This window comes from Pseudonaja textilis, chromosome 9 (genome assembly GCF_049901715.1).
Source record: "Pseudonaja textilis isolate UNSWEBS1 chromosome 9, rPseTex1.2, whole genome shotgun sequence".
Taxonomy (NCBI): domain Eukaryota; kingdom Metazoa; phylum Chordata; class Lepidosauria; order Squamata; family Elapidae; genus Pseudonaja; species Pseudonaja textilis.
In genome coordinates this window covers 865,703-884,765 of record NC_141998.1, presented here as the reverse complement: position 1 = coordinate 884,765, position 19,063 = coordinate 865,703, and the positions used below count along the sequence as shown (strand labels likewise).

The 19,063-nt window shown below is 47.7% G+C and overlaps 1 protein-coding gene across 1 annotated transcript; it reads left to right on the top strand.

Annotated features, from left to right (window-relative positions):
* Nucleotides 1-893: 893 nt before the first annotated feature.
* ANXA4 (annexin A4) lies at nucleotides 894-18,489 on the top strand (the record flags this gene model as incomplete). The annotated part of the gene is made up of 13 exons (XM_087938748.1): nucleotides 894-1,173; nucleotides 6,622-6,677; nucleotides 8,233-8,320; nucleotides 8,667-8,761; nucleotides 9,265-9,378; nucleotides 10,343-10,433; nucleotides 12,326-12,405; nucleotides 13,055-13,111; nucleotides 13,883-13,976; nucleotides 15,204-15,299; nucleotides 15,974-16,032; nucleotides 16,994-17,116; nucleotides 18,080-18,489. Coding segments are annotated over 13 exons (1,293 nt in total), but the record flags the coding sequence as incomplete, so codon positions are not given.
* Nucleotides 18,490-19,063: the final 574 nt, after the last annotated feature.

Genomic DNA, 19,063 nt, shown 5'->3' with positions numbered 1-19,063 from the left:
ATATGAATTCCCTGCCAACTGTGTCTGGATACATTAAACGGACATTTTTTTAAATCTTTTTTGTACTTGGCAGTGATCTGGCGTCTCTAAGAGCACCTGGGAGGTGAAGCGATCCAGGCCTTTCCTCCTCCAGGAAAGCTGCCAGGACTCACCTGGATTCAAAACAGGGTGGGGCTTCCAGAGTGCAGTTGCAGAACCGCTCAATCCTTGAATCGTAACAGAGTTGGAAGGGACCTTGGAGGTCTTCTAGTCCAGCCCAGGGCAGGTAGACCCTGTATCACTCCAGACAAATGGTCCTCCAATCTCTTCTTAAAAGCCTCCAGTGATGGAGGCCCCACCCTAATCTAGGCTGTCAAGTCCACCAGGATGAGAGGAAGGAGATGCAGACAATTTACACGCTGATAATACACAAAAGTGTCCGTGGCTCCAGCCTGCAAAAACAATCCAAAATATGGATGGACCAACGGACGGAGAGACAGAGACACACATAGGGAGATGGAGAGACGGAGATAAAAAGGGAAAGATGGATGGATAGATGGATAGACACATAGGTAGAGAAAGAGAGGTAGAGAGGAATTGGTAGAGTTAGATATGGGCAGACATAGGTAGGTATGTAGACAGAGAAACAGAGAGAGAGAGATGATAGATAGATAATGGATGGAGAGAGAGAGATAAAGAGAGATAGAGCCATAGAGATCTATAAATAATATATAAATAAAATATATATATATGAGATAGGATATGGAGATAGATAGATAGACAGATAGATCGATAAAGAGAAATAGATCGATAGATAATATATAAATAAAATAAAAAATATATATGAGAGATACGATATGGAGATAGGTAGGTAGGTAGGGAGAGAGAGAGAGAAATTGGGACGGCGGGGGGGGGGCTTTGGCGGGAGGTGCCGGGGGGCCCCCGCAGGTGCGCCCGAGAGGGGAGGCGGGGAAGCGGCTCCGCCCGGCCTTCCTTGCCCCTCCCTGCCGGCGCCTCCGCTGCTTTCCCGGCGGCGCTGCAACCCGATCCGGGGAAGTCCCAGCAGCTGCCGGGCGGGCAGGCGCTGCCCCGTGACCGCTCCCTCCAGGGCGGGCCTCGCCGTCCCTGAAAAGGAAGCGGAGCCCAAGCGAGCAGCTTCCACGGCGGCGGCGACGAGAGCAGGCAGGCAGGCAGGTAGGCGGTGGCCGGGACCGACGGGGCGGGCGGCTCCTGGCGGGCAGCGGGGCGGCTGCGCGCCCCCTTCGGGCGGCGGGCCGGGCCGGGCCCGAACAAGCAGCCGCTAGGAAGCCGGGCTGGGGGCGCCCTCAGAGCCCGTCTCACCTGCCCGGGAAAGCCGGACGGTTGGCCGCCTTGGGGCCACGGCCCGACGCGGGGAGGCCGGCTCGGCTCTGGCCTCGTTCCCTGCGCCCGGGAGTGGCGGGCGAGCGGTCGGGGGCGGCCGGTCCCGGGGCCCGGAGTGGCTCCGCTTGCCGTCGGCGGTCCCGCTTCGCCCGCTGCTCCGCCTGCACGCAGCCAAACCGCCGGCCCAACAACGCGGCGCGGGGAGTCCTCGACTTACGAAGAATAGACTGGAACTCTTTCTTGGCCAAACGTCCTTGGACAGCCGAGGGATTTGTCTTTAGTGCAGATGCTCTCGATGTCCCTAAAAGAAGAGAGTCAGGAATCATCAAGTAAAACCCTTAACAATAGTCATAGGGTACAATCAACAATCAAACCATACTAGGAAACAGTCAATATAAATCGTAAGGATACAAGTGACAAAGTTACAGTCCTACAATCACAAGTGGGAGGGGATGGGTGATAAGGAGGGATGAGAAGATTAATAGTGAGAGTAATGCAGACTTTGTAAATAGTTTAGCAGAGTGATGGCATTCGGGGGAAAAAACTGTCCTTGTGTCTAGTTGTTCTGGTGTGCAGTGCCCTATAGCGTCATTTTGAGGGAAGGAGTTGAAACAGTTTGTGTCCGGGATGTGAGGGGTCTGTAAATATTTTCTCAGCCCTCTTTTTTGACTCGTGAAGGATCCAGGTCCTCCATGGAAGGCAGGTGGGTAGTAATTGGTTTTTTTTGCAGTCCTAATTATCCTCTGAAGTCTCTGTCCGTCCTGTTGGGTTGCAGAACCTAATGCCCTTCGAAGTTACAACAGGGAAAAAGGGGGACTTTGGACCGTTTTTCACACTTATGGCCATGGCAGCATCCCCGTTGTTTGTCAGAAGCCGCTCCTGGGTTCTGCCAGGAACGATGACCTGACCGCGGAAATCGCGGGATCCTCCATCCTCACTGGAGGCTTTTAAGAAAAGTCACTTCATGTGAGATGGTCTATACGATAGATCTCCTGCCTGAGCTCCGTTTCATGCCAAATAAACTACATTATGTATGAAAACTATCTTTAGGTAGATATTTTTTTTTACTCCAAAAGGATTTTATTAAAATAAATTTGATAAAAAAATTTAAAAAAACTATTTTTTATCTTTTTTAAAAAAAAAACATTGCTTTTTATCCACCCTGGTCCCAAATCAACCCTTCCCTGCTACCTTTGGGGCTGAGGCATCGCAGAGACCCAGCCCCGAATGGAAAGGTGGCACAGGCCAGGTTCCTCTTGAGTTGAGGGACGACGTGACTCTCGGCCAGGTAAAAATGGCTGCGAGAGGAGAATGGGACCATTCAGCATCTTCGTGCAAAAAGGCATGATGGCTTCTCGCTTTCTCCTAGAGCCCCAGAACAGGTGGCCAGGGCCTTTCCATTGGGCAGATTGCAAGGGGGGGGGACTTCTTTTGACCCCCCCCTCTCCACCCCCAAGGCGCCTTGTTCGATTCGTTCCAGTAAGGGACCAGATCCGAAGCCACCCAGTTTCCCTGCCACTCAAGAGGAAACATCAGGAGGAGTCACCCGAGTGAACAGAAAGTGGACTATAGATGCTAGACTGTTCCACAAACAATTTCCCTTTGTTGGGACTTTTTGCAGTCTGTTGAAAGGGAGGGGGTGCATTCCTTACGGTGATCAATTCTGGGTGGATTGTTTGCCAGTTATCTACCCTTATCAACTGGAACTCGATCCGTGTGCCAAGCCGGCGTACCTTTGCCCCTTAGAACCACAGGACTGGAACGGACCTTGGAGGTCTTCTAGTCCAGCCCTTGTTCAAGCAGGACAGCCTCTACCATCCTAGTCAAATGGCTGTCCAGTCTCTTCTTAAAAACCCCCAGTGATGGGAGCAACCACGGTTTCTAGTGGCAAGCTGTTCCCCTGGTTAATTGTCCTCGCTATTAGGAAGTTTCTCCTTAATTCCGGGTTGCTGCTTTCCTGGGTTAATTTCTCCAGGCCTTTCATCATTTTAGTGGCTCTTCTTTGTACTTTTTCCAAAGTCTCAACAACTTTTTTAATAATGTGGTAACCAAAAGAGGACATGGGGTTCCAGGTTCTGCTTCTTGTAGTGCTTTGCCGGGAGCCCAAATATATGCCGTAGGCGTGTGAATAATAATATATTGTACCTTTAGTTGAAGAGGTGGGCAGGAGGGAAGCATAAATATGAACTCGCCCAAATTTTGATCACATGACCCCAAGGGTGGTACAATGGCTAGAATATTGAAAAATGGTTGTTTCAGTGCCCTCGTAACTTTGAACAGCTGTTGAATGCATGGATGTAACTCAAGGACTACCTGTGTAATCCCACAGTCAGCTCCAGTGGGCCATGTCTATCGCTGGGGGCGAGCATCTCCGTTGCAATGCAGACTTTAGTCACACTGTAGGCTTTTGAAAGAGGGAGAGGAGGAAGAGGAAGGTCTGGATAAGTCAGAGAAGCTAGCCCAAAGGGGCTTCTTCAAAAGGCCACTGGGCTTGCTTTCTTTTTGCTTGTTTTAGAATAGAAATAACAGAGTTGGAAGGGTCCCTGGAGGTCTTCTAGTCCAACCCCCTGCCTAGGCAGGAAACCCTACACTACTTCAGTCAAATGGTTATCCAATCTCTTCTTAAAAACTTCCAGTATTGGAGCATTCACAACTTCTGGAGGCCAGTGGTTCCACTGGTTCATTGTTCTCACAGTCAGGAAATTCCTCCTAGTTGCTTCCCTCCTGGATTAATTTCCACCCACTGCTTCTTGTCCTGCTCTCAGGTGCTTTTGGAGAATAGCTGGACTTGATCTTCTTTGAGGCGGCCCCTGAGATGTTGGAAAGCTGCTATGAAGATGTTTCGTTTCTCCTTCAGGAAGCTTCTTCAGTTCTGACTGTAGAAGTGTCTTGAATGAGAGGCAAAAAAGTCTTCAAGGAAAAACAAAGTTAGTTGCCTTTTGAAAAAAAGCACCTGTGGGTCAGCGATGACCTGGATGATCCAGAATCTCCACAGACAAATCAGGGAAGCTTAAATTATGGAGAGCCGTCTAAAGGGCCTTAGCTTCGGTGCCAGCATCAATGCCAAGCTCTCCCTAGTCCAGGGGTCGCCAACCTTTTGGACCTCAGGGACCACCAAACTCATCCTCTTATATCCCGCGGACCAGACACCCTGGGAAAATGCCCCCAAAAGTCTGCAGGGAAATTCCCCACCCCGTTTTCCTACTGATCGATCATTCTTTATTTGGGGTCTCCAGCTCCCTTCTCAGAGGGAGAGAGAGAGAGAGAGAAAGAGAGACTTTTGGCTCCGGGCAAGGAAAGCAGCAGAAGCCGCAGAAGTCTTTCTTTCTCTCCCCCAAACTCCACCAGAAATGAGTCTTTGCCGGTGCAGCCTCTTGGAGCAGGAGGCCTTGCAGGGTCCCAAAGACTCGTTTCTGGCGGAGTTTGGGAGAGACCAAGAAAGACTTTGGCTGCTTTCCTTGCATGCAGCCAAAAGCAGAAGAAGAAAGAAGCCGAGAGAAGCAGCCCGGTGGCCAGGCCAGGCATGTGGGGCAAGTAGGGCAAGTTCTCCCCCCTCCGCCCTTTCCCTCCTCTCCTCACTACCTTGTGTTGTTCGCAATGCAAGCGATGCAAGTCTTGCGTTCCCATGCAACCTGGATTAATTGCTTTGGGGGAGGGGACATTTCTCTGCAGACCACCCAAATTTTCTCACGGACCACCAGTTGCGGTGTTGGAGATTTTGCCGTAACCAAGGAGAGTCCGCTGCTTTCCCTGCTGAGCAGCGCAGGGGGAATCAGGGGTGGTGATTCTACTGACAGTCTAATGTTGGGCTGTCGGCAGCAATGATGGCTTGAAAAGAGTCACACAAACCCATCATTGAAGGCAATCGACTGCTCCACGCCCTACACAAGAGGTTGCTTGTGCACATCGGAAGCTTTTCAAAGTGATCGGACGGGTTCTTCTCTAAGCAGCGGTTCAGAGCGGCTGGCCTGCTTATTTTTTATTTTATTTTCTTCTCCAAGCGAAACCCAGAGAGGAACAGGCAGAGCCGGAAATGTGGCTCCGAAATTTTCCATTGCTCCATGTGGAGCGGTTGCAAAAGAGAGACCAGCCGACCGACAGCATTATCCAGTGACGTGAGGCTAGATCAGGGGTGCCCAAACTTGGCCACTTTAAGACTGGTGGACTTCAACTCCCAGAATTCTCCAGCCAGCATAGCTGGCTGGAGAATTCTGGGAGTTGAAGTCCACCAGTCTTAAAGTGGCAAGTTTGAAACCTCCGGGCTAGATTGCCTGGCAAGGCAGGAAGCCAACGGGAATTATTGTATTTACTTCCAGCCTGTGGAGTTTTTAAGTGGTTTCCTTCCCTTTTCTTAATCCTTTTTGTTTGCATTCAGTTACTTATTGAAGCTCCCGGGAGGCATTAATAAGTAAGTGGCTCGACGTATAATTGATTTTTCTGCCTATGCAAAGATTGCCTCCTGGGTAGGAATTGGGACTGGGGTGGGGTGAGGTGGAGTGGGGGGGTGAAGGTACATTAGGGCTGCCTGGGGGAGGAATTGAAGGGCCAGCTCATAAAATGAACGCCAGGCAGATTAAATCTTGCCAGCTTTATACACGAGTAATGACTCACCCAGGCTGAAACAGATGTGGAAATTTCCATTTTTGGGGGGGGGGGGAGCTCCTCTGGTTTTGGCTCAGCCCACATTACGGATGTCTTTGCAATTCTCCCCAAGCTGTGTCGGGATTGCCCTTCCGGGGGCTCCTCAGCCGGCTAGACGGGGTAGGGGATTGTAGGGAAGCAGCCCAGTATCCAGAGGGTGCCAACCTCCAGGGAAGGCTGCGCTAAGGGCATAGTGAGGCCGTAGCTTGAATTGATTTGCAACTGATGTTCAGGGTTTTTGCAGCTCTGTTTGAGGGCACAGCTTTGCTAGAGAGCCTGTAACGCTGCAAGCGAGGGCATGGCGATGTTTTTTTCCCCACCCAACCTGTCTTCGGTTTAGCTTAGGTGCCGTTACAGTGGAATGAAATAATGTGCATAAACTTAGTACAATTTGTTCCTCTTTTAAAAAGGGGGATTTTATGTAATTAGGAGCGGGCCATTTTGAGGGACTCACATTGCAAGTATTTATACCCATGTGGTACATGTTTCCTTGCTGTGGATGTTCATGGCCACCCATAATCCTTCCAGACATCAGACGTTGTTTAATATTCCTCTTTAATATTAACAGAGGTTAATAACGGGTTTTTTTCTTGCTGTGTTTGCTGAGCCTTATCTGAATTCTCTCTTTTTTTATTACAGGGACCATCTGCAGGGCTGACTGGTTGCTAGAGAATTGCTGCAAGTTTATTGCCATGGTATGTGGTTTGAGTTGCTTGCGGTACCAGGCAGTGCCTGGCACACCCTGGGATTGATCAAAGGGCCAATGCCTGGAGCTGTTGGCTCAGGGCAATTAAACAGATGGAAAAGCTCTTCTTGACGGGGTAAATGTTGTCCTTGGGAACCGCTACTATGAGGGCTCGGTGTGGCTGCGGAGGTGGCCGTTGGCCAGGGGTCTGTTGCGGTGTACAGTTTGTTTCCTGCTGCACAACATAATTAGCCTCTGAAGATAAAAGCCTAGATAGATAAAAGTAAATCTAAATTCAGTTCCTTGGTTTGGGGTTCAGGGAATGGGGTGAGCCTAGCCACTGTGGTGCCACGAATGGTGGTTTAAGGCTGTGTTTCTTGCACCAAGGTAGCCAATTGTGGTGTATTCAGCAAGCCATAGTTAAACCTTGGTTTAGCGCTAGGTCCAAACCCAGTTAAGTTTCCCTTCCTTTGCTACTTTCATCGTGTAGATCAGGGGTCTCCAACCTTGGCCACTTTAAGACTTGTGGATTTCAACTTCCAGAGTTTGGAACTCTACAAGTTGAAGTCCACAAGTCTTAAAAGTGGCCAAGGTTGGAGACCCTGAGGTAGACAAGCTCGGAGGGCATTTAGAACTCCTTTGTAGCAGCTGGACTGTTAGTCCATGGGATTGAACTTGGCCTACTCCCCTGCTGCAAAATCTTTAGCCTTCAACCATTTCTTTAGATCCCAACAGATGCAAACGTGATCAGGAAAATATTAGAATGTGCAGAAACGAACAGGTTAACCCTTGCAATTAAAGAAAAGGAGCAAACTGAATATTATATGGTATGGGAACCCTTTTATCAATGGCTGGAGAATAAAAATGGACATTGGAAAATCTAAGAAGACCAGCGAAACATAGTAAACATGAGAATAAGAAATTAAATATGCTAAGAATTGTTATTATCATTTGATAGATCATGTGTAGTAGTCTGAAATAAGAATAGAGTAATGATATGATAGGAATGAAGATGTAGTAATTGTAATGGTTATTACACAAGGTATTTGTACCCAGATGACACACCGTTGAAATGAAAGATGGGTTGTTTATATAAAATAAAATTTAAAAAATATTTAAAAGAAAAGAAACCCATTTCTTTAGTGGCCATTCAAAGTTACAATGACGTTGGCAGAAGTGACCTTTGACTGGTTTTACACTCATAACCGTTGCAGCTTCCCCATGGCCACATCAAGGGATGAGAATTGCAACGCTTGGCAACTGGCATGTATTGATGTGATCTCCATTGCAGCCTTCTCCTTTGCAACTGGCTTGTGAAGAGCAAAGTCAATGAGAGGAAGCCAGGTTCACTTAATGGCGGCATGGTTCACTTAACTTGCTTCACTTAAAGACAGTGGCGAAAGGATCACAGCACGGGACAAAACGAGCTTCACAGCCCTCTTGCTGAGCCCACAGACACGTTGGTCTCTTTTGTGGTTCTAAGTCAAGGATCCCCTGGGCATTTATTTTTTTGTCTTGTTTCTTCTTCTTCTGGGCTTTGACTTTTGATATTCTGTGGCTTTTAGGCAGGAAACAGAGGAACCATCAAGGGGGCCTCCAACTTCAACCCAGAGGCTGATGCCCAGGCTCTCCGCAAAGCTATGAAGGGCTTGGGTGAGTCATGCGTTGCATTCTTGATCGATTGCTCTGAAGTTGTGAGGCTTCTGCCTCAAAGTCTGTTTTAATCAGGACATTAGAAAGGTTGGTGAAATGCTACATCAGGGGTGTCCAAACTTGGCCACTTTAAGACTTGTGGACTTCAACTCCCAGAATTGGTTTCCTCCCCTCGGATTTGTGCTTCTGGTGGCCTTGCTCTGGAGGTCCTGGTTACCTGGATTTTCCTGCTTGTCAGACATGTACCTGATCTCACCTTCTCCCCGCATCCTGCTCCATGGATCTGGGTTTCAATTCCTTGGTCCTCTTTCTTGCCCTTCTCTGAACCTTTGGTCTCTTGTCCCAGGTACTGATGAAGATGTCATCATTGAGATTTTGGTCAACAGAAACTTGTCTCAACGGCAAGAGATTAAGATTGCCTACAAATCCGCTATTGGTCGGGTAGGTTGCGCTGAAGGGGAACTCTGGGACTGGATTCACACACACACACACACACACACTAATCACTATTTTGTATATAGAGCAGGGGTCTTCAAACTTGACAGCTTTAAGACTTGTGGACTTCAACTCCCAGAACTCCTCCTCCAATCATGATCGCTCAGGAATTCTGGGAGTTGAAGCCCACAAGTCTTAAACTTGCCAAGTTTGGAGACCTTTGATATAGAGATATGGAAGAAGCAGAAAAATAAAGAAAAATGGCCCTGAGAATTTTTAAGCAAAAGTCATTAGTCCCTGCTAAGTTTCCAAAGATCATGTCGAATGCGAGATTCTGTGGTCCACAAAAAAGTTTGATCTGGGTTTATGTCCTTAAAATTGAAAAGCCAGCTGTCATACAGCTTTGACTTCTGACTTGAAATAACATTTCATTTTGGCTGGTACACTTGTAACAAAAATAATGATGCTAGCCATTGTGATCTTACCCAATCATTCTCTTTCCCCAACAGGATTTGATTGACGACCTGAAGTCTGAGCTGAGTAAGAATTTTGAGAAAGTTATTATTGGACTGATGACCCCTATCACTCTGTATGATGTGGAGGAGCTGAGAAGAGCAATGAAGGTTTGCCAAAAAATAATAATGTTTAACTAGCACAAAGGACCAGAGATTTGTGTGGAGTTGTCCATGGGGCTGTTTTATGTCAGACCCACACCTGTATCTCAAAAGGTCACCTGGAATATATTCTTTGAGCGGTTGGCTTCAAAGTTCTAGGAAGTGGGTGGCGTGGAAGTGCCTTACCCACCTCTAGATGCTACCTGGCAACATGGATTCAGCTAGGTCCTGGGGAAGATCAAAAGTCAAGGAGATCTCTGCAGCTACGTGATTCAAGCTCCATCCTTTCTATACAAATATTGGCACATGTTAACACTCGAACACAGGGTTGGACTAGAAGACCTCCAAGGTCCCTTCCAGCCCCATTACTGTATGTTCCATGTAAAAAAGAAGTGAGCAGTTACGGCCATGACCGTAACTCGACTTTTCATCTCCTCTTCCCCTGCTCAATTTAGCATATTGTAAACCAGGGGTCTCCAACCGTGGCAACTTTAAGACTTGTGAGCTTCAACTCCCAGAATTCCTCAGCCAGCTTGCTTTAAAGACCCACAAGTGGGCTATCGCAAAAGCTTCTATGGGTCGGAGGCCCTCTTTGATTGTACGTGGAGTCTGATAATAGGTAGACCATAAACCATGGTAATTGGTTGGAAAATAAGGATCTGGGGAGCTGCCTGAAGTTGTAGGCGTGTTCTCCATCCGTTCCTGGTTTCCGTCTCCCTACTTTGGGGTATTCTGTGCACCTACGAGAGCAGGAAATTGCAGTAGACACATTTTCCATCATATTACCGCAGCCAGCATTTTCATAAAATTCCACACAGTCTCTCAGCTTGAGATCTGTGAGCTTTGGTTTCCACTCTGTGGTCGGTCAAAATTATTTTGAAGCTTGGAGATGTTCCTAGGAAAACCTTGTTTCTGTTGGTGTTTGCCCAGCTCTGGCGCTCTGTTGAAGCCCTTTTGTCTTGTCTTCTTGCAGGGGGCTGGAACGGACGAGGGCTGCCTGATAGAAATCTTGGCCTCTCGTACCAACGAGGAAATGCGGAGGATTAATGACACCTACCGCCGTCGTGAGTATTCGGTCCCATAGCCTTCGTCACTCACCTGAAGCCGATTCACGGAGTTTTCCAGAATCACATGGCCAGCCGGGCACAGACGTCAGCCGGAAACCTTGAATTCCATTTATATGTTATGTTTGGTGGTAGGCAGACCTACCATAGACAATGCTTTTAGATACTCTCCCTAGAATTTGTGTGGGCCCAATCTCAGAGTTTAGTATACAGAGGTCTCCAAACTTGGCCACTTTAAGACTTGTGGACTTCCAACTCCCAGAATTCTCCAGCCAGCTTTGCTGGGAGTTGAAGTCCACAAGTCTTAAAGTGGCCAAGTTTGGAGACCTCTGGTTTAGTGGGATTCCCCGTTGTCACAACTGTCTGCAGACCATGGTCAAAAGAAGTCAAGATGGCATTACTGATGGTGCAGAGGAGAAATCAAGATGGCGTCAATGATGGCTGTTAGGGATACACCCTAGCAGAATCTGCACGGCAGTTAGGCAGGCAGGCAAAATATGTGAGATAAACGTTTTTGTAGCTTACACTCAGTAAAACAGATTCACCGTGCTAGTTAAATAGTTTATTCCAGTAAGAGTTATAGCATAGTCAAACAGTCCATATATCATTCACTAGTTCAGTCCATCTGGGGATTATTCAGTTGCAAATTCCAGTGTCGAAAAAGAGGTCAGTAAAACTTACAAATATCACTCCAGTAATATATCTCCTTGCAACAGAGATATGAAGAAGTCACACCTCCTTTCTTCCTCCAACGTTCAGCAACTCAGCAGTAGGGAAACACGCAGTTAACAAACCATCAATCCATCAAATCAGCAATCGTCAGGTTCTCTTGCTCCCTCTTATGGCGGTTTCACACCGTACCCAAAATTACATGCTTTGCAGTTTAAAGTGACACACAATTAAACTTACAATCATAGTTTATATATATTATTTTACCCAAACTACGTTAGGTACCCTTGTTATTCCTAACAACGGCGTCCATAAAAAATAGGCCGATCTGTTATTGCGCCATTGCTGTCGGTGATTCAAGGTAGATCAAACTCCAACACACAAAGTCGTGAATATTAAAATTATATTCATGATAGGATTTTTGTCAGATCTGAGTCCAAAAATGACACAATTGAGATCCACCTGAATGCATTTCTTTATGTACTTTCACCCAACGGGCGTACTCTTGCCAGACTAAAACCTTCTAACCGTCCAAATATACCCTGGGAGATTCTGGGGTGCGGCTATTCTGAATTTTTTCCTCCCTCCCCCCACACAGTTCAGGACTGCATGGCCTGTTGTCTCGGGCCTCTCTCTGGAATTGTCAGGCGTGAAATATCAGGCTTGCAGTTAAACCGATTGGCATTCACACCTATGCACAGGAATCTTCCCAACTCAGGGTTAGCACCTGACAGGGGTTAGATACGGGCCGGTGGAATTCGAGGAGGGTTGGGCTTAGTTCGCTTGTGGTTATGTAGGGATTCCAGGCTGATCCCGCTTTTCATGCTGACCCCCAGGTTCTGTCAGTCCTTCCAGTACAGGAACGTGCTGTTGCTAATAACTCCTCCACCCAATAGCCTTCCCCAGTTCATGCTCCGTCACACAGTTACAGAATCTTTCCACTCGGAATACACCTCTCCCCCTCACTGGTTGTATCCTAAAGGCAGGTAGGAGGGGTCCTTTCTGCTTTCTCTATCCAATCTTTCCTTGGACTCCATTTCTTGAATCCAGCCATTGCTTCTTCCTCCTGTTTCTCAAGGTTTATTCTCACAGACCCCCGATTTTTTTGAACATGCCCTGCGTGCACACTGGGGGTTGTTTTTCAAGAAGTTGTCAAGCTTTCCTCCGCCCCGCCAATTCTCCGAGTAGGACTGAGATATACGTCTGGGCCTTTTTTTTTGCAGAGTATGGAACCACCCTCGAGAAGGACATTGCTTCAGATACCTCCTCCAAGTTCCAGAGGGTCCTGGTGTCCCTGTCCACTGTAAGTATTTGGCTCTTCTTGTCGTGCCTCAGATCGCTCTTCACACAATGGATGAGTTCGCACCTCGCCCTAAACCAGGGGTCTCAATCTTGGTAACTTGATGACTTGTGGACTTCAACTCCCAGAATTCTGGGAGTTGAAGCCACCAGTTGTCAAGTTGCCAAGGTTGGGGGGCCCTGCCCTAAATCACAGCGTGTCTTTGTTGAGCAAGCATTTTTGCAGGTGATAAGGAGGGATGAGAAGAATAACAGTGGTAGTAGTGCAGTAAAGAGTAAAGAGTTGGACAGTGTTGAGGGAATTATTTGTTTAGCAGAGGGATGGCTTTCGGGGAAAAAACTGTTCTGTGTCTGGTTGTTCTGGTGTGTGGGGCTCTATAGCGTCGTTTAGAGGGTAGGAATGGAAACAGTTTATGTCCAGGATGGGAGGGGTCTGTAGATATTTTCCCAGCCCTCTTTTTGACTCGTGCAGGATCCAGGTCCTCCATGGAAGGCAGGTTGGTATTAATTGTTTTTTCTGCAGTCTTAATTCTCCTCTGAAGTCTGCGTCTGTCCTGTTGGGTTGCAGAGCCAAACCAGACAGTTATGGAGGTGCAGGTGACTGTTGAGTTTCACTTGCCTCCCCTCACCCCCTCACCCCCTTTTCTCCCCAGGGCAACAGAGATGAGAGTTCCCATGTTGACCAGGGTCTGGCCAAAGAGGACGCCAAGGTGAGTAACCCCATTTGCAGGGACTGCCCCAAAGAAGAGGCAGTCAAGCTATTCTCCAAAGCACCTGAAGGCAGGATAAGAAGCCACGGGTGGAAACTAATCCAGGAGAGAAGCAACCTAGAACAATGGATCAGTGGAACGACTTACCAACAGATGCTCCAACACTGGAGGTTTTTAAGATGATGTTGGATAGCCATTTGTCTGAAGTGGTGGAGGGTTTCCTGCCTAGGCAGCGGGTTAGACTAGAAGACCTCCAAGGTCCCTTCCAGCTCTGTTATTCTATGAGCACCAAAATTTTAGCAGCCAAATGGCCATTTGGGGTGACACAATGAGTGCCTCCTTCTCCCACTCCCATAGTCCATGTCAGGGGTCTCCAACTGTGGCCACTTGAAGCCTGGGGGACTTCAACTCCCAGAATTCCCCAGCCAGGCTTCAAGTGGCCAAGGTTGGAGACCCCTGGTCTATGTCACATGCAGAGCATCATGCCAGCTGCATTAAGACCCAGTAAGCTTAAAACGACTATTTTATACAACGTTGCATCCCCGGGAGCCAAAATGTCCTGTCGAACTCCCCCCTTGCCTGCCTGACACCTCGAAGGTGGAGACTTCCATATTTCTTTATCCGTGTGAAGTTGCCCGTCCCTACTGCCTTGTGAGAACAGGGAGGAAGCTGGATCGGTGCAGATGTGCTGGGTTGTGGCTCCAAGCCCCAAACTCTTCCCTTTCCCCTGGCAACGATGTTCATTCCGCTCTTTGCGCTCCTTTTGTCCAGTGCCTGTATGAAGCGGGGGAGAACAAGTGGGGCACCAGTGAGGGCCAGTTCATTACTATCTTGTGCTCCAGAAGCAGGAACCATCTTTTAAGGGGTAAGTGGTCGCGCGAGCGGATGCTTGTTTAAGAAAAAAAAAAAAAAAAGGAACATCGTAGGAATCAAGTGAGCGTTGCGGTGGCCTAGAGGGGAAGTTATCGCCTCGCAGTCAGGAGGCTGTGAATTCAATCCTAGGCAGAGGTAGATATTTCTCTCGCTGGGCACGACGGGAATATAGATCTACTGAATGTAACTCCGTATTGGTGACAGGAAGGGCATCCGGCCAGTAAACACTTAGCTCCCATTCAGTTGCGCAGAACTCCTATGAATGAACACTAAAACGGGATCTGCCCTCCAACTTTAAGCTGTACTGAGAAGCCCCGTGACAGCCAGTTGTAGGCTACGAATGAGAGTTGCAACAACATATTCCTGAATTAAACAAACTCTATGTTTGTTTAATTCTGGTCACCATGATCCAGAAAAGATACTGAGACCCCATAAAAATGGGCGGAAAAGGGCAGCAAAGATGATGAAGGGTCTGGAGGCTCAAATCGTTATGATGAAAGGTTGAGGGACCTGGGGGTGTCTAGTCCAAGGAAGAGAAGGACTAGGGCAATGGTGGGATTCAAATAATTTAGCAACCGCTTCTCTGCCCTAATGATTTCTTCCAACAGCCAGTTCACCAAACTGCTCAGAAAGTTAACAACCGGTTCTCCAGAACTGGTGTGAACTGGCTGAATCCCACCACTGGACTAGGGGTGTCATGATAGCTGACTTCCAGTACCTGAGGGGCTGTCACAGAGAGGAAAGGGTCAACTTATTCTCCAAAGCTCCTGAGAATAAAAGAAATCCCCTGTAAGAACAACGAGTCAAGGGAAGAGCTTGCCTTCAGAAATGCTCCATCACTGGAAGTTTTCAAGAAGAGACTGCGTGGCCATTTGTCTGGAACGGTATAGGATCCCTGCTCAAGCTGGGGGTTAGACTAGAAGACCTCCAAGGTCCCTTCCAGCTGTTATTCTAACGTTGTTTGACTCAAGGCATGATGGTGTGATCTCCCCATTACTTGTGGCCACCATAGACTTATTTCAGTTCATTCAGGACTATTTTTATTTTATTTTTTAGAAAAAAAAATATATACAGTATGAATCAGGAAATGGGGAATATTGGAAATTTGAATATGGAAATATCAAAACAGAGGAGCTTGTGGACATATCTAAGTCTCCAGGTTGGGGAGCTGCTTTTCTTTGGTTTGCTAATGAAAATCTTTATTTATTTATTCATTTAGTATTTGATGAATACAAGAACATCGCTAACAAAGATATTACGGAGAGTATTAAATCCGAGATGTCTGGAGACCTTGAAGACGCCTTGCTGGCAATAGGTGAGGATTCCACATCAGCTTTTATTCCTCTCTAGCTGGTGAGAGTTGCTTGGCAGGAGGTTAACTTGATTCCAGGGTGTTTGCAACATGGAGAGACGGCAATGAAATAACGTGTTGTTGGATCTGGTAACCTCTGCTCGAAGCCAGTTCCTGAATGTAGGCTATGCAAGGAGATTCATTGTTGTCTGGTAAACAGATAAACCTCCAAGTGGCCTCAACGACCCTCTCAAAGGATGCAAATGACCAGCTGTCTGCAAGGAGTATCAATCCTTCCATTCCCCACCGTCCAGTCAGAGCTGAAGAAGATTCTTAAGAGGAGAAGCGAAATGTCTTCAAAGCAAAACCAGAAAGTCCAGTTTGGAAAAAGCACCTTTGGGACATTATTGTTGGTAACAAAAACCTGCTGCAGCCACATGTTCTGAGTTGGCCCACACATCAGGAAGACGCTGGAGCTGAGAATGGCAGTTCCAGCATTTTAGACATTGGATGCTAGCGATATAGAGGAACATTGGAAGTGAAGACTTTTGGATAGGCCGTGCTCAACATATGCAGTATTTTCATTTAGAAAATTATTGTTTCAATAACAAGAAATGATTTTAATTTTTTTTAAATAAAGATTGACTGATTGTTGCTATGCTAACTGTCTTCCTTTATTCTCTCCTCTCCTCTCTCAGTGAAATGCATGAGAAATAAACCTGCCTACTTTGCTGAACGGCTGTACAAATCGATGAAGGTAAACGCATGCGTAAAACCGTCTGCAAACCGAACAGGAGCTCTGCAACAGGCGTGTCCTATTAATGGATTGGTTTCCTGTAATTACATGATCCGGGCTCAGCTCCTGTTGCATAAAAAAGCTGGCATTTAATTCCTGGCCTCTCCAGAACGGGTTGGATAATCCTGTCCTGGTGAAATTCTGCCAGGTTCCAGCACGAACAAGAGGAATTCTATCAGGGCCTTTCAACCTCAGCGGTTTTTAACATGTGGGGACTTCAGCTCCCAGAATGCTGATTGGGGAATTGTGAGAGTTGAAGTCCACACCTTTCAGAAGTCGAGAAACACCGGACTAACAGCTTGGTGACGCACACTTAGCAGGTGCTGATGGAAGGGATTATTTATAGAACGGTGAGGTCCTTGGTTCTCTTCAGCATGGTGGCTTTTAGCAAAAAAGTTTCACCACCAAACTAGCTAACATCCTCAGTCCTGTCTCGAAGTTGAGCCGTGAGAACTGGACGCCTTTTCTTTTTGGTTTGAAATGATTGGCAGCTTATTCCAGCAGTTTCTTCAGCTCGAAGCTCCTTGCGTAAGCAGCGAAATGCTTCAAGCCAATGAGCTGAAGAAACTTCTTGGATGAGAAGCGAAATGTCTTCACAGAAAAAGCAGAAAGTCTAGTTATCTTTGGGACAACTGACCTGAATGACTGAGAATCTCCCGATATTTTAAACCAAAAAGAGCAGAAGTCCAGTTGCCACAGCTCAACTTCCGGACAACTCCACCTGGGTAACTTGAGAATCTTCCTCCTCAGTGCTACCGCATCTAGTTTGATGACGCTACCTAGTTTGGTAGTGAAACGTCTGCAAGAAAACTGCCACGCTCAGAGCGCCGAGGACTGCGCAGTTAGCAGGTGGCTGCTTTAAAAGGGACAAAAATGTTTTGCATGTTGTGTGACTTGTCTTTCTTTTTCAACCCGAAACCAGGGCTTGGGGACCGATGACGACACTCTGATCCGCCTGATGGTCTCTCGCTGTGAGATCGATATGATTGATATTAAGGCAGAGTTTAAGGGCATGTATGGCAAATCCCTCTACTCTTTCATTAAGGTGAGCTGCGGCATCTGAGCTCACAAGGAAGACCGGGGGGGACAGCAGCGCAGTCTTCCAATAGTTGAGGGGACACTCCAGAGAGCAGGAAGGGGTTTTCCAAACCACCCAAAGGTTGGACTAGATGACCTATAACCGTGATGGCGAACCTAGGGCACATGGGCCACAGGTGGCACACAGGGCCATTTGTGCTGGCACACAAGCTGCACGCAAACTTACCTCACTGCACATGCATGTGCTTCACAGCTGATTTCCAGCGTTTGAGGCCCTTTTCAGCCCCCCAGAAGCTTGAGGAAGACTTCTGCCAAAAACTAGGCCCAATTTCGTCACTGTTTTTCCAAAAATACTGGAAGTGACAAAACGGGCCTAGTTTTCGGCCGGCAAAGGCTGCAGAAGCCTTCCTCAAACCCCTGGGAGGCCAAAAATCAGCTGTGAGGAGCAGTGCAGGTAAAGGGGCGGCAGGGGTGGGTGGGGATTGCGTGCGCGTGTAGGGGACACACATTGCCTTCTGGGTGCTGGCACACGAGCATATAAGCACATGCACAATTTTTGGCGCAGGAGCCCAAAACAGCCACCACTGACCTATAAGGTTCCTTTCAATTCTGTTAATCTGTATCTGGAGGTGCGCTGCACAAAACTGAACCTTACTGGAGCACTTCCAGCCAGTCATGTGTAGGTTGTGGTGAAAAACATCAAGATGGCAGCCACCGGGGTATGATGGAAACTCGGCCTATTTTCTCTGTGTGGTGGAACCTGGGCTGAATCATGATGGTACCCTTTTCTGACTACACCTTGTGGCTTCCAAGTAAGGCAGGAGCGGTCCATTTTAAACACACCTGTGAACTTTATTCCGCCCACCTGTAGTTCAGAGGTGAAGGTTAAGGCAGGCGGGGTGAGCCCTGCTTTGCTAGAATTTGCATTTAGTAAAATAAAAATGAACTCTGCTTTGTTTTTCCCCTCTAGGGAGACACCTCTGGGGACTACAGGAAAGTTCTGCTCCTTCTGTGCGGCGGAGACGACTAAGAGCTTCAAGATGTCTTCCCCACATTGAAGCCATGTGGCTGGCTGTCCCCATAGAATCACCCTTTTATGACTTGGGGACTTCAACTCCCAGAATTCCCGAGTCAGGAATTCTGGGAGTTGAAGTCCCCAAGCCATACAAGGGCCATACTTCCCCACCCCGGCCATGACGAGTAGTCGAACCTTTCACAGAAATGTTTTTGTTTTTTTAAAATGCCAACCATATCATGCTAACATTGATTGTACCTCTGCTCTTCTCTATGTCTCAATTTAAAAAAGAATTTTAGTCCCTGTTTTGAAACAGGTCGACAAGATGCAGCATAAAACGACTAATACAATATTTTAAAATCCTGGCTCCTTCCCGTTTATTCCGCAGAAAGGTGAGGTTTTATTGCACACAGGGTTGAGGAGGCCGTAGGGGGAGATTGTTCCCCTGAGGACTGTGGCAAGGTGTGATCCTAATGGGGAGGCTCCGTTATGTCGAAGGACTGCTTGTAGAAACGGTGGAAGGCCACATTTCTGACACGAGGCGGGCAGCTCCTTCCTGATGGCAAGGTGGAAGGGTCCTTGAAGTCTCAGAGATGCGTTTCTCACCTGTACCCCCCATCACCTGAGTTTGTGATGCTGTATTTTACACTCACCCAGGGACTTTTGCCTCACTAACGTGGAGCTTAGGCTCCAGGGCAGGCGAAACCTTGCAAGCTGCTTCAGCCGAGGCGGGATCCAGCCAGTTCAGAGCAGTTCTGGAGAACTGGGAGCGGAAATTTGGAGTCGTTTGGAGAACCGGCCAATCCCACCTCTTGCTGGGCCCCGTTTATTCTCTGCCTCCCACTGAGTCCCAGCTGATCGGCTGGGTCTCCTTTGGTTGCCCTGCCCAGGAGAACGGGGCTGGAAAGCAGGTTAACGGGGCAGGGAGGGGGATTTTAC